The sequence below is a fragment of the Hemitrygon akajei genome, chromosome 10, assembly GCF_048418815.1.
Source record: "Hemitrygon akajei chromosome 10, sHemAka1.3, whole genome shotgun sequence".
Lineage (NCBI taxonomy): Eukaryota > Metazoa > Chordata > Chondrichthyes > Myliobatiformes > Dasyatidae > Hemitrygon > Hemitrygon akajei.
Genome location: NC_133133.1, coordinates 141,471,861 through 141,487,799, shown reverse-complemented (window position 1 = coordinate 141,487,799; position 15,939 = coordinate 141,471,861). Strand labels below are relative to the sequence as shown.

Sequence of the window (15,939 nt, the reverse complement as noted above, 5' to 3'; positions counted from 1 at the left end):
TAATATTGTGAAAAGATTCAGAGAATTCAGAGACATCTCAGTGCGTAAAGGGCAAGGTCGGAAACCACTGTTGAATGAGCGTGATCTTCAAGCCCTCAGGCGGCACTGCCTAAGAAACCATCATGCTACTGTGACAATTATAGCCACCTGGGCTCAGGAGTACTTTGGAAAACCATTGTCACTTAACACAGTCCGTCGCTGCATCCAGAAATGCAACTTGAAACTGTATTACGCAAGGAGGAAGCCATACATCAACTCTATGCAGAAACGCCGGCGAGTTCTCTGGGCCCGAGCTCATCTCAGATGGACCGAAAGACTGTGGAACCGTGTGCTGTGGTCAAATGAGTCCACATTTCAGCTAGTTTTCGGAAAAAAACGGGCATCGAGTTCTCCGTGCCAAAGATGAAAACGACCATCTTGATTATTTTCAGTGAAAGGTGCAAAAGCCAGCATCTGTGATGGTATGGGGGTGCATCGGTGCCCACGGCATGGGTGAGTTGCACGTATGTGAAGGTATCATTGACTCTGAGGCGTATATTAGGATTTTAGAGAGACATATGTTGCTATCAAGGCAACGTCTCTTCCCGGGATGTCCATGCTTATTTCAGCAGGACAATGCCAGACCACATTCTGCACGGGCTACAACAGCGTGGCTTTGTAGACACAGAGTGCGTGTGCTTGACTGGCCTGCTGCCAGTCCTCATCTATCTCCTATTGAAAATGTATGGTGCATCATGAAGAGGAGAATCAGACAACGGAGACCACGGACTGTTGAACAGCTGAAGTCTTCTATCAAGGAAGAATGGACAAAATTTCCAATTGCAAATCTACTACAATTAGTATCCTCAGTTCCAAAACGATTAAAAAGTGTTATTAAAAGGAAAGGTGATGTAACACAATGGTAAACATACCTCTGTCCCAACTTTTGTTGAGTGTGTTGTAGCCATCAAATTCTAAATTTGTGTATATTTACAAAATACAATTAAGTTGGTCAGTAAAACTATTGAAAATCTTTTCTTTGTACTTTTGTCAGTTAAATAAAGGTTCACGTCAATTAACATATCACAGATTTTTGTTTTTATTGCATTTTGGAAAATATCCCTTTTCTGGAAATGGGGTTTGTAGATGGGTTGAAGGGCCTGTTTCATTTGAGTACTCTATATAACTCAAATGTTGCTACAAGGGTCAATTTTTTTTTAATGTCTGTGTTTGTTTCTGTACAATATTCTGCATTCCACTATTGCTTTTACTGTATAGTACCTCAATGCACTGATATGATGAAACAATCTGTATCAATGGCATGCAAAACATTTCTTCAGTGTTCCATGGAACACGTGACAGTAATAAACCAATTTACCAATTTAATTTGAAATTCATTGCTGTTTTGAGTGGAAATTTATTGACCAAATTATTTGTGAGTATGAAATCTTGACTCTCTCCACTGTTACTGACTACTGATGAACCACCATGATAGACTGTTGCTTCTAGTTGCCACTAAAGGAGGTAAAGGAAAGCAGCCTAATTTGAGTGGAGTATGTCCAAGAAGAAAAGCACTTTTCCATTCTAAATTGCTTCTAATAAGCCTGGAGATCCCCAGAGAATGATGCAGCAGCCTAACTATTGCAATGAAGCCAGTCTGGGGGTCTCTATCTTATGACCCAACTTGCCAGTCCATCAAGGTGCTTCACAGAATTATAAGGGTATGTGACCTGTTTGTAGTTCCAGATCATTTTTTTCTCTCTGGACCTTGATCTTCTAAATGGTTTTATAAACCCCATGGAATGCCATGTTTAAACATACGGCATAGTATTGAAATTAGAAGTTGTATATTCTGATTAGCTTATAAGCCAGTGGTTCAACCTTGCTTTCTGAGTAGTTTCTATTAACTAGGTCAAGATTCAAGATTTTTTTATTGTCATTCTTCAGTACGCAAGTGTAAAAGAAGAACAAAATGATTGATCCAGATCTGATGCAGCATTAAAATAAAAACACAATAAAAATAAATATAAAGCAATCCTGTAAAATACAATGTGGCCATATATACATTAAAATTAGTTTGTATACATAGACTGATTGTATATAAAGTGACCTTTAAGAAACACAGTAGAACAGTGACAGGTATATCGGTGTAGGTATGAGGTATAGGGTGTAAGCATAGAAATAGTGCGTGGGGAATGAAGGGTGCTGAGGGGCTGTGGAGAGGAATAGCTGATATAAATGTAGTGGTGGTGGAGTGGGTTCATGGATAGGGTCAATATCAGAGTTCCTCATGAGGTATGAGGTTTGCAAGCTGAAGTTCTATTCTTGCACGTTTTAGAGATTTGCTGGAATCACAAGGCAACTCTGGATGTTTATAGGGATCCCCCCCTCCCCATCGTGTCTATGCCCTCTAACTCTTCCCTAAATGGTACTTCAATTGTCAGTATTCTTCCTTGTCAGTTCCACATTCCTCATCTGCCCGAATTTAATTCAGTTCACCATTCAGATCTAAGGGACCTGTGTGTTGTCGTACTTACTGTGCATTGCTCTTCTCTTCCTTTGTTTCTTCAATGTATCTTAATTTTTTGTTACACTAGTAATTTGTGGTACTGGCTGTTCTCTTTCTAATCAAGAGAGTTTCATTAACTGTGCTATCAACTTCTGCAAATCATAAATGAATCTTGGATTCTTGTTTCTTTGAGTTTTCCTGTTGATGCAGTGGGCTTTCCAGTGTTTAACTGCTGATAGCTGACAGATCCCTCCCACCCATAGCTCCCTGAATTATACTGCTTCCCATTGGTGGTATGTGTATATCTCTGGCAAGGGTGGCATTTATTGCCCGACGTTAAATCGGCCTTGGAAAGAAAATCAGAATCGGGTTTTTATCCCTGACATATGTCATGAAATTTGTTGTTTTGTGGAAGCTGTACAGTGCAAGACAAAAGCTACTGTAAGTTATAAAAAGAAACTAAATAGTGCAAAAGAAGAATTAATTTTATTTAGAACTACATCACAATTACAGGCGTTTCCAGCCCAATGAGCCTGGTACTGCCCAGTGTGACCAATTAAACTACTAACTTTTTGAATGTGGGAGGAAACTGGAGCACTCGGAGGAAACCTGTGCATTCACAGGGGAGAATGTACAAACTCCTCACACACAGCAGCAGAATTGAGCTCTGTCACTGGCGCTGTTATAGCATTATGCTAATGGCTTGCCCACTGTAGCAATAGAATAGCAAGTTACTGTTCATCGTTCAGGTGAGAGGAAGACTCCTGTACCTCTTCCCTGATGGTAGAAGGTGAGCAGACTGCTGCTGTCCGTATGGTCCCACCTTGCTGAGTTGCAGTAATTTTTGGACTGGCAGCAGGGAAGGAAATGCTTCTCAGATGGCTGGGGATTCTGCTTTATACTGGGTTTGTTTTGGTTCTCTGTTAGTGATATGGCACTTGTCTTATTTTCTGGGTTTATTTCTGATGGTGACTTTCTGACAACACTGGAAATTTAGAGCTTTTGTTTAAAATTTCCGGTACTTTCAACACTTGAAATGTCATGTTACTGAATTTGATCAAAGATTAACATCGTGCTAAAGAATTTGATGTTTTAATTTAATGGATTGTCCTAATTCAGTGAAAGTGAATATACAAAGTAGGATTTTCTCTGTGGTTTCAAGACGTTTCTTTCATTGTGCCTGTTAATTATCTACAGATTCACTACAATGAGTTCATACCAATGTTTGAGAAGCAATATCCCAAGTATGCATGGACAAGTATTGAGGTAAGCTTCGGTAATTATGTCGGTAAGCCTTTGTAGTGCTCTGTTTCTGAAATGAATTAATTGTGTTTTGGTTGTAGTAGAAGCAATGTAAACTTCTGATTACCAACATCAGAAATGTCACCACTGGACAGAGTATGAAACAATTTGTGTCCGGATGGAGGGCTGAGATTCTGAGACCAAAAGGATATTTGAGCAAATGGAGACTTGTAGAAGCTAAGTGGGTTGCAACTGAAAAGTGCTGGAATCAATAACCTTGCATTATCTTGATACAGACTGGACAGCAGTTTGCTAAGAAACGAGGCAGCTGGATGTATAGAGGGGAAGGAGGATTGTGTGATGAAACTGGGAGTGGCAAACATCAAAGTCACAAGGATGAGCAGTAGGAGGAATTTAATGTTGGACAAGACCAAAAGACCAGAGTTAGGTCATTTGATCCATCAAGTTTGCTCTGCCATTCCATCATGCTTGATGTATTATCCTTTTAAACCCCATTGTCCTGCCTTCTCCCCAGAACCTTTGATCCTTGTTAATCCAGAACCTATCGTTAAATATACCTAGTGACTCAACAGCCATATATGGCAATGAATTCTACAGATTCACCACTCTCTGTTTAAAGAAATTTCTCTTCATCTTTGTTCTAAAGGGATGTCCTTGTATTCTCGGGCTATGCCCTCTAGTCCTAGACTACCCCCACTATAGGAAACATCTGCCATATCTATCTAGGCCTTTCAATATTCAATATGTTTCAATGAGATTCTTCCATCTTTCTTCTAGATTCTAGCAAGTATAGGCCCAGAGTCATCAAATGCTCCTCATACATTAATCCTTTCAATCCCAGGATCATTCTTGTGAACCTCCATTGGATTCTGTCCAATACAAGCACATCCTTCCTTCTACACGCAGTCGGACGAATGTCTTATAAAGCCTCAGCATAACATCTTTGCTTTCATATTCTAATCCTCTCAAAATGAATGCCAACATTTCTTTTGCCTCCCTTACTACCAACTCAATCTGCAAGTTAACCTTGGAATCTTACACTAGGACTCCCAGTCCCTTTGCACCTCAGATTTCTGAATTTGCTCCCCACTTAGGAAATAGTCTGTGCCTTTATTTGTTCTACCAGAGTGCATGACTATACACTTCCCAACACTTTACTCCGTTTGCCGCTTCTTCACCCATTTTCCTAATCTGTCCAAGTCCTTCTGCAGAGGACATCAAAGCCAGCCTGCAAGATGTTAGTATGAGATGTTACAAGTTAGTGGCATATTTTGTCATGCGGTTATGGGGCTACAACAGAAGATACAATGCATTGGGGACGATTAGAGGAATCAAAAGACAAGTTGGCTGACTGTATTGGTTAAGGACAAAGCTGTATTGAGGTTTGACACACCAGGTCAGTGATCTCTACCATTCTTTAAGTTGAGGTCATACAGGCAAAAATACATTTCATACAAGCTTATTTAGTTAACATTTAGCTTACTGTACCTTGTGCTTGGCCTCTTCCTGCCCCTCACCTGCATGCTCATTATTTTACATGTTTCTGCATCTTTCCCTCTTATTTTTCTTTCTACCTAGTTTCCTTCTCTGGTGTTTCTTGTCTCCTTTTCCTCTGCTTTTTGTTTTTTTTTCTCTCATGCTCTCCTCTCTCTCTGTTTCTTGCACTGTTCCTTTTCCCAAGTCTTCTGTAATAGAACTCTTGAATTTTTTTTGGTGCCCCTTCAATTTGTCTATCTCATACTTTCCATGATACCTTTCACCCCAAGTCTGTTTTTCAGCACCTCTGTACCTCGCTATCACTGTATCCTCTCAGCTTCAGGAAGAGTGCCGGGAGCAACATCAAGACCTGTTTATGGCCTTTGTCGACCTCTCCAAAGCATTCGACACTGGGCAATGGAAGCTCTTATGGGATGTCCTCCTCAGGTTTGGCTGTCCCAATAAATTTGTTAACATCCTCCGCCAGTTCCACGATGGGATGACTGCTCAGGTGACCATAGGAGGACAAGAGTCCGAGCCCTTCCTTGTACACACAGGGGTGAGGCAGGGGTGTGTACTAGCGCCAGTGGTCTTTAACATCTTCCTCTTGTGTGTTACCAAGCTTCTCCACAACAAGATTGAGGATAGCAGCGGTGTGGCGGTGGACGTCAGATTAGATGGCAATCTCTAACATCAGGAGGCTCCACGCAACCACCAAACTCCATAGAGAACGGGTCCTGGAGCTGCAGTATGCAGATGACTGTGCTCTTGTGGCCCATACTCCGGAGGATCTTCAGACTGTCCTTGCTGTGGTGGTGAGAGCGTACAGCAGGATGGGGCTGACCGTCAATACCACCAAGACAGAAGTGGTTTGCCAATGGAGAACCAGTGTCCCACCCACCCTACCTGCCTTCACTGTTGGTGATGAAAAGCTGTCAGTCGTGCCATCATTCAAATATCTGGGAAGCATTCTCTCTGAGGATAGCAGCATTGATAACGACATCCAGAGCCGCATTAAACAGGCATCAGCTGCCTATGGGAGACTTCGACACAGAGTCTTTCAGAACAGGAGCCTTCGTCCCTCCACAAAGGTCGCCGTATACCAAGCTGTCTGTGTCACCGCCCTCCTTTATACCTGTGAAGCTTGGGTAACCTATAGCCATCACATCAAGTCCTTGGAGCGCTTCCACATAAGCTGCCTTCAGCGCATCCTGGGAATTACTTGGCGTGAGCGGGTGCCTCACACTGAAATACTTGTAAAAACCAACTGCAGAAGTATTGAGGCCATGATCACCCAGTGTCAGCTGCGGTGGCTGAGGCACGTGTTAAGTATGCCCCCATGTCAGCTACCCTGCAGAGTGTTATACGGCCAGCTACATCATGGTCGACGCTCAGCTGGAGGGCTGAAGAAGTGCTATGAGGATCAGATGAAGAATGCTTTAAGGAAGTGCAAGATCAGACCCGAGCACCTGGAGGATGTTGCTGCTGACCGTAACACTTGGCGACAGCTGTGTAGAGACGGGGTTCGTATTCTGGAGATGGAAAGAACAAACAGAAGACAGCAGAAGAGAGCCAGGAGAAATGCAGCCATGGTTGCCGTCCCTACCACCACTACCACATATACATGTCCCACCTGCAATATAACTTGTGGGTCCAGGATAGGACTGTATAGTCATAAAAGATCTCACCGTTAAAGGAGTGGACGTCGTCATCGGATTCCAATGGACAACCGAAGAAGAAGACCTCGCTATCGCTCTATCCTCTCATTTTCCCCCCACCACTCTTTGCTATTTAGCCCCATAGAACATTGAAAAGTTAGTTGATTGGACAGGTATTGGAAGATGGCCATTTGCTTTCAGGATAATGAAGAGAAAGGTGAGCTGATGTGCTAAATTATTCAACTCTTGTAAAAGAGCCAATTCAAATGCAAAATACCAATTGGTTTCTTCCTTTGCTAGAAGATTCTTTCTTTATCTTTGTTCTGCCTATCAGTTTTCTTTAGTGTTTGCAGCGTGTGATTTTCTTCATGTTTGTGTGAAGCAGATTTGACAATGCCAGTTTTCTTCTGATTGATTGTCTATCTTCCAAGAAATTCAACATCCCAAACTTCCTTCCATCCTGTACCAGGAGTCATGCCATCATCTCCCATCCACAGTTTGCATTGCTTATTTCTCCATTTCTGTGTGTTTGCTTCGTAATAACTTCCCTTTCCGTTCTTGAGCCTACTGTGTAACCACCTGCAAATCTGTTCCTCCATTTCTGACCTTTTCTGCTTCTTGAGGTCCATCCCACCATTCCAATCTGTGGCTCCAACCATTTAAACCTTAGGACAATGATCCCCTCTTTACACTTCCCTTCTCCCCTCCTCTCTTACTGTCCAAAGTCATTGCTATTGAATCCTAAGCTCTGATTTTTTAAGTCTATGTTAATCACATCTCTGTAGCATTCATGCCTTGATATTTTCTTGAACGAATGCCAATTGCTTCTTGATTTTTGTCCCTGCCAATCTGCTCTATATTTATTTCAAACTGAATGCAAGATCACATTGCAGTCCCGAGCTTAAAGGAATAGGGAACAGGAGTAAGCTCACAAACATGAGAACACCTGCAGATGCTGGAAATCAAAGTAATACACATAAAATGCTGGAAGAACTCAGCAGGCCAGGCAGCCTATTTACTTGCTTTTTATGCTGCCTAGCCTTCTGAGTTCTTCCAACATTGTGTGTATAACAGGAGTAGGACCTTGGGCTTTTATGCCATGTTAAATCTGTACCTGGTCTCCTTATCTGTGCCATTGATCCATATTTCTTGATATCTTTACCTATCGAACGTCTGCTGCACTCTGTATTGAAAATGTTATTTGACTCATCACCCATAGGCCTTTTTTGAAAAAGGTTAGATAGGGGAGGAATGCTGGCTTCAGATTTTCACTGTACTTTGAGGGGGTGTCTTCAAATTTCATTCAGATTGGTCCAGCTCTACGAACGCAGCTTCGTTTCTTAAAATTTCCCCAGTGGGGAAAATTAAATCCTGTAGGTATAATTGAAAAAGCTTCAAATAATTCATCCCTCAGCCTTAAAAGCTAAACAGTGCCATTCAAGTTTATGTGATTTATTTTTTTAAGCTGTGTTATCATTCTAGATCTGTGCTGTCTGCAGCCAGTAATTGCTAGGCTATGCTGTGAGAACTGAGTTCCCACAAGACAGATGATGCCTGCAGTGCCTCAGCTGCTAGCAAAATCCACTGGCCTCCCAAACGTTCATTTGTGTATGTAAGCTGTACGTAAATTGGATGCTGTAAACCTCATGAGTTGAATGTTGGAAAGCTCAGAAGGACCAATATTACAGAGCCCAGAACTGAACGTAGTGCCTTCTGAGATCTGATTCTGGCTCTGTACAACTGAGACACAACTTGTAATCCTTTATAGTTGCTTCCACTAATTCTCACTGACCTTGAGTTGAAGACTAATCTTCCATTAACCTTCTTGAATATGCTTGACCCTCTACACTAATGTTTCATATGCTGAGCATAGATGAAATATATTACACATACTGTAGTTTCATATTTCTTATGGTTAAGTTGTGGCATTTGAACACAAAGTCACAATCTATGATAAATAAATTGATTAGCTGTTTGGATTGTTGGGGCTGAGGTTAGAAGGGACAGTGGGGTGGAGGTTTAAGAAGACAGCCAAGAGAAAATTAAGGATTATCTTTCTATCCCAGTGTTAGATCTGAGTAGATAACAGCAATGGAGATTGGGACCAATTGAGCTTAGTGGTGAGGCTGAAGCCATTCATTGCCAGATAAACAATTTGCTGGTGTTGGCAATAAAGACCAGAGGCTTGGAATTAGAATGAAAAGAAACACGGTCAGGTCCACACTTGGGTCATTCAGAGAAGTATTAATGATAGACCTTTCATCTGCAGAATGGAAGGGGACCCGGTACCTTGAGTAGGAGCCACACGCACTTCCCCATTATATAAACCATGGCACTTTTTGGAGATAATGAGCCACAATTTTATCAGTGTACAGTGGTACATTCCAATCCAAAGCAAGGTGCGTGATACAGGTTTCTCCCGCAATCTGAAGGTAGAGCGTTCCCATGAAACCGTTTGTAATCCGAAATTCGTAAAGCGAAGAAGCAATTACCATTAATTTATATGGGAAAGATTTTTGAGCATTCCCAGACCCAAAAAAAACCTACCAAATCAAAGCAAATAACACATAAAACCTAAAATAACACTAACAGATAGTAAAAGCAGGAATGATAGGATAAATTTACAGCTGATATAAAGTAGAGATATTGTAGGTATGGCGTAGTTTCACTTATCAAACTTGGAAAGGCAGCGAGCCAAAATCGATTTGGAGAAAAAAAATCGACACATATACGCATACGTATGCAGATGCGTGCACACATACACGCATGTGCAAACAACTGCCCGCACAAGGCTTCACAGTCATTGTAGACTTTCTCAGGGTAAACAGATGTATAAAGTGGGCGTCTTTTTTCGTAGAAGTGTAAATCCTCTTTGGTTAGCGAAAACGGGCACTAATGTAAGTCTTTCGTAACAGCAAGTTGTCGTAAAGCGAACGTTCGAAAAGCGGGGGCCACCTGTAATCCAGTTTTGGAGATTCCTATCCTCAGTCAGCATCTAATCGTAGCAAATTGTCTGTTTAATTCCATCAATCTATTAGTACTCCGATATTAACCACATCCCTTCAAGCTTGCTTGAACCCAACTTTCCTGTTGGGGAGCAACATTTCCTTGGGTGACCAACCCCTCCACCTACTTTCCTACAGAGTTAATTGTTTTGGTAACAAGTTTTGTGGCTGATTACAATCTCACACCTGTAGCTATTCCTTTCCTTCCTATGGCAATAGGACTATTAAGTTTTTCTGATACATCTTTCCTGCTCAACTTGAACTTGTACTGAACCATACCTTTGTTGCCAGGCAGAGTATTCCAGTGGGGAAGTCTATTCCTTATTTGTAAAGCTAGTCCTTATAGCTCAGCTGTTCAGGCAGGTCTGATTTTCTTTCCTTATTATTTTTCAACATGATATTCAAGTTAACCCCTTTCTCCCAATCCTTGGTGTCTGATTGTCTCACTACAAGCAGTTTTAGAAGCAGTCAAGGATTTAGATGCTGGATGCAGCACAAATAACTTGTCATGTTACAGATAATTTTAAACTAGGACTTTGAATTTTTAGTTTGGTCAAAAAGCACCACTACTTGCAAGCAGGGGAACTGAACAATGAATGCAGAGTCTTGTCGGAGGTTGCCAGTGTAGTGTTGCATTGATTTCCATCTAATTGTCTACCACCCTGTCATACTGCTGGCATCTAGGGCAGCAGTGAAGGTCCTCCATCTCTGGCGGGTTCAGGGTTCCTTTCATTGTGTCACTAGCTCATTTTTCACTACTGTCAGTCATGCAAGTCCCAGGTCGAGTCTCAGGAATAGTGTCGCGCACAGATGTAGAAGGATTCTTCATTGCTGTTTCCGTAACAATTTTGTTTTACCAGTCCGGGTTGTTAGCCCTGAGCTGAAGCCCTGAACCTGGAGGACGGGTGTACTGCTCTTAGAATGGCCTCTACCCTTTGACCGCTTGGCATGGGTGCCCTTACCAAGAGCCAAGGCATAAAGTTCTTACTCCAGCCAACATAGCTCTCCAGGTCATTGAGGCACACAAGCCTCCAAAACCTACAACAAGGGTCCTCTTGGAGGTTCCATCTAATTATTTTTAAACAATCATTTTCCATGGCCTAACTGACCATAATACAGTACTTAAGAAAAAGAAATGAAGATTTCATTTCAAGTCACAATGATGTGATTGGGGGCTCTTATGAAACCAAGACTATATTTCTTCATAGCCTAAGATCCTTTAAAAAATATGTAGTTGTACACTGATAAGGCACCATAGCAATATATACCTCCTTCATCCTCTATGATAAGGTTGACTACAATTTTCATACCTTTTTTCAAAGTCAGATATTTCATTGTATGTTAATAATCATCTATATGTCACAATTAGTTTGATAAGAAGCAAACTCTCATTAAATTGGTTAATTAAAATTGATTGCAATTTATTTGCTTAATTACATTTGCTTGATGTGGCCTTCAAGGGACACAGCCTCACTTTGGTTGATAAATTTGTAGTTTGGCAGGGTAACATTCAGCTCCCTATGATCAATGCTGCCCGAGCTAACTGAGTGCCAAAGTCTGTGTTATTCTTGCAGTCATTAACTCTGTCATACACAGTTACAAATTATGACTGAGAACCCTTCAAAAACCAATTCAATAACAGGAGACTGCTATTCACCTTGATTGTTGACCTCTTTTTCCTGGAGGAGGAAATGTTATTCTGAGGACAAGCAATAAAAACATTTTAATCAATCTGTGTATCAAGCGTTCTGTTACAGGACAGACTGAGGTAAATATCTCACTTTAGTAGCAGTTCATCTTTGTGGTAGATCCATGATCCTGGATCCACTTGTGAATACAACATCTCTTTATCCTGTCCAAACCAGTTTTTTTTTAATGGATATCTATCACATTTGGTTGGAATTTGCTAAAAATCTGCATGTTAGTGACGTGTGACATTATCCATAAGCAAACTGGTCTGCAGCTTGCATTGTGGAAGGGGGTAAATTGATATGTAAAATACCATGGGTTTGTTGAATGCAAATATAATCTCTACTCCTTAAACCTCAGCCCCTGAACATTTTGTGAAATGGCTACACCTGCACATTAATTGGCTAATAAGCCTGCCAAGAAGGTAAATGATAGGGCCCTTAGGGGCATTTGGAACAGAGAGGAGGAGGAGGAGAAATTTCTTTCTCCAGAAGGTGATGGATCAGTGCCATAAACAGCAGTGGAGGCCAAGTATTTGGGTATATTTAAAGCGGAGGTTCTTGATTAGTAAGGGTGTCAAAGGTTACGGGGGAGAAGGTAGAATGGGACTGAGAAGGCAAATAGTCGGTCATTATCGAGTGGTGGAGCAGGCTCATCAGCTGAATGACCTAATTCTGCTCAGTGCCTTAAGGTCTCATTGATGTACAGAGAGACTTTCAGGTGCAGGTTGGAGTATTGTGCATAGTTCTGGTTGCCAAACTACAGAAATAATGTGGTAGTAGAGAGAGCGCAGAGACAATTCACCAGGACAATGCCTTGGATGGATTGGGTTTATTCTCACTGGAACATAGGAAGCTGAGGGATGACCATGTAGAGCAGGGGTTTCCAGCCTGGGATCAGCGATTCCTCAGCTAAGAGTAAGGCTCCATGGAATTAAGAAGTTTGGGAACACTTGGTGTAGAAGTTATTATGAGGAGATTTCAGAATCATTTTACTGGGACAGCGTACGCTAGAATTAGAAGACACACATTTAAGGTGAGAGTGGAGAAGTTTAAAGCATATTTGAGGGGTAAAATTCTCCACACAGCAAAGATGACCTGAAACCTGCTGACAGAGGAAATAATGGGTACAAGTACTTGGATAGGAAGTAGAGAGATGCAGGCCTAGTATGAGGAAATGGTCTGTCTGGGTAGGGTGGGTTGAATGAGCCTGTCATTGTGTTGTATGCTTATATGGCTCTAAAGTGGGCTATTATTATTATGGGCTAGTTTAAGAGTTATGAACAATTTTGATGTCTTCCATTCCTTGATGAACTGATTAATGGAGATATTGAATATATCAAATAATAAAATTGTGTGCTCCTCCCCACTCCAACTACCACTCACACTAACACAGATCTTTATTTTTCCATTCTAGATCCGATTTCAGATTGCCCATCCTCCCTCAATCCCACTCCAGTCTTTCCTCTGCCAATTCTCCAGCCCTTTATTTGCAGATACGATGCTCCCTTTCCCAGTTCACTGAGCTCACAGTCTGCACCACATATCAGCTTGCACTTCCAGTACCATGGAAGGTAAAAAGTGCTTTGAACTGATGTGTTGCTGTTGCAGATCAACTATAAAGTGGCTCCCGGAAAATTTCCACTTGCTGTGTCGAATGTTGCGGAGCTGTTAAGGAAATGGTCTCTGAGATTATCTGAGCAAAGTCTAAGAAGATCCACCAGATTTGAAGTGATTTCATTGCTATAGCAATTATGTTTTATTTTTCTTATTGAAATGTTTGTTTTATTATCACTTTTCTTGCAGGAGGAAATATATAAATCGTTTGTTGAACTATTTCAAGTTGCCACTGCTAAACCTGCCCCCTTTGGTATCTGCAATTATCCGTCATCTCGAGCAATATACGCTATTGACCTCATGCTGAAGTGGGATACTGATGGTGGTGGTAAGTGTTCTTTTTTGAGGGTCTCATTGTTGTAGCCAAAAACAGGATGTAGAGAATCGTGCTCTGGTCCTTCAGGTAGAGAAAACACTGAACCATACAGCATTTAAACAGCCTTTCATCCCACAGATTCTGCACAGTCAGCAAGCACCCTCTTTATTCTCCCACATTTCTCATCAACTCCCCACACACTCTACCTTCCCATATACCTGAGGGATAATTTCCAGTGTCCGATCAACCGAGCAGCCCACATGCCTTCGGGTTGTAGGAGGAAAACAGAGCGCATGCAAACTCCACACAGAGAGCCGTCAAGGTGATGACTGAACACAGGTACTTGGAGCTCTGAGAAGCAGCTCTGCTAGCTGCCCCATAGTACCAAGCTATCTTGATGTGACCAGTAATACTAAGCAAGCACCACTTTTTCCCTTTTGGAATATAGTTTACTTAACCATAGACAGGACTTTTTTGTTGTTGTTGTTTGTTAAGAAGCTGCACTTAGCCACTCCTCATTGTGAACGGTTGTACTTCTGCGATGCAGTCAACCAGAAAAAGATGTTGGTTCACTTCCCACAGCTTGTTTAGCTAGACCTACTCTTATCAGTCACAGCGCCAGCTTGCTGTGTTGCTAGACTGAGTGAGAAGTATTAAGTAGTTAGCGTATTAGTCATTTGAAGACCAGTATGGACTGCTGGACAATAAACACTTGCACTTAATAAGGCCTTGGATTGGTTCAGCTGCTCTTGCAATTTAATGCTATCCTGTAGCATGTTAGATCTAACCATAGGTTATGTACTTAGAAACGATGTTGGATGAGATGAATAATAGTGGATACATCGCTGAATTCTCCTGTAGTTGTAAGCGCTGGTTTACTTTGCCTCTATCATCACATATTTGGTCAGCAGCAGCTCCCATAGTGCTGCAGTGGAGGGTTGACATGTTTGCACCCCACAGTTTACAACAGAGGTATTTCTCCTCAGCCACGCCTCCACCATTTGCCTGATTCCAAGCTACCAGCCAGCTGCCTGACACGACCCTACACTCAGCTAGCCAACCTGTGCCTGATTACAGTATAAAACTGGTGTGACCTTTGTTCTACATTTAATGTCAGGGTGTGTGGATAGTTCACAGGTCCACTGGCTGACCTGAACACAAAGTCGGCTTATGTCTGCCACTTACGTAAAGTATCAGTGACAACTGCCTTTGTCTTGGGAAGGTGAAGGAAAGGGAGTAGAAGAGAACATTGGAAGAAATTCATAGATTCTGTCAAAACTTAAAAATTGTTGTAACCTCTTAAAATACAACTGTAGAGTTTTTTAACCCTGCACAACAAATATTTGTATCTGTCTTCCAGGGAAAACGATCATGCAACCACAGATTCTTGAGGTGAATTATAGCCCTGACTGTGCTCGAGCCTGCAAGTACCATCCCAGCTTTTTCAATGATGTTTTTAGTGTGCTCGCCTTGGATGAAGTAGCTGGTCACAATGTCACTCGCTTGATCTAATCCTATCTGCAGTTATTTGGATTCAAGACGTGGATTGTCGCAGATCTTCCAGGTTTGAGGAATGCCATTCAGCAAGTGGAGGACGACACCAGACATCAGTGATGTGAGATGAGAGTTGTGAGAATTTTAAATTGTGTATTGGGGTTGCTGTGTCACTCACATCATTGAAACTAGTTTTCAAGCCCATTTTAAACTTGCTTCCAGTAGCTTTTGATGAAAAAAAAAGCTCTCAGACAGCCTTAATTTGTAACTGGTTTCACATATTCACATTAAATATGTAACCTTGCTTTGAGTTGTTTGACTTCTTTGTAAGAATGTCATTGTTGAAGATGGAAAATTTTACATGGTCGGGTATACTTGTAAATTATCCTTCAGAGTTTTGTGTGCCTGAGTAGTGATTCAGGGCCAACTATCATTTTGGAAATGTTAGTGTCATAGAGACTCATATCGTGACAGTTTTCCAGTACAGAAATGGGTCCTTCACCCCTCTACATTTATGCCAACCTTTTTGCCCATCTACCCTAATTCCAGTTGCCTACATTATGGCCATATCCTTTTAGGCCTTGCTATTTAGACAAATGTAAAAATTGTATCTAACACCATCACCTCAACTGGCACAAAGTTCCCAATATCAACCTCTGTGTGGGGGGAGAATCAACTTGCCTATTGAGTACCCCTTAAACCTCCTATCTCTGAACTTAAAGCTACCCTGCCTTGTTTTCTTAACCCTACCGGGGAAAAGGATTGACTTGTCTACCCTGTCTATGCTTCTCAATCTAATATACAGTACATAGTTGAAATGTTTTTGTTTTGCTTTTTTAGTTTTCATCTGTATAAAGTTGAAATGGATTGGAGTTTAATGGTTCAGGTTCAAGTTTGTCATCTGCCTGTACGTACAAACAAATAAAACATTCCT

The 15,939-nt window shown here is 41.5% G+C and overlaps 1 protein-coding gene across 2 annotated transcripts in view; it reads left to right on the top strand.

Annotated features, from left to right (window-relative positions):
• Window positions 1–15,309, top strand: part of ttll12 (tubulin tyrosine ligase-like family, member 12) — a 41,194-nt gene extending 25,885 nt beyond the window's left edge. For both annotated transcript variants that reach the window (XM_073059141.1, XM_073059142.1), the window contains exons 12-14: window positions 3,686–3,754; window positions 13,385–13,523; window positions 14,872–15,309. In XM_073059141.1, the coding sequence (XP_072915242.1) occupies window positions 3,686–3,754; window positions 13,385–13,523; window positions 14,872–15,023 (360 nt within the window). In that variant the 3' untranslated portion in view covers window positions 15,024–15,309. The remainder of the gene's footprint in view (window positions 1–3,685; window positions 3,755–13,384; window positions 13,524–14,871) is intronic.
• Window positions 15,310–15,939: the final 630 nt, after the last annotated feature.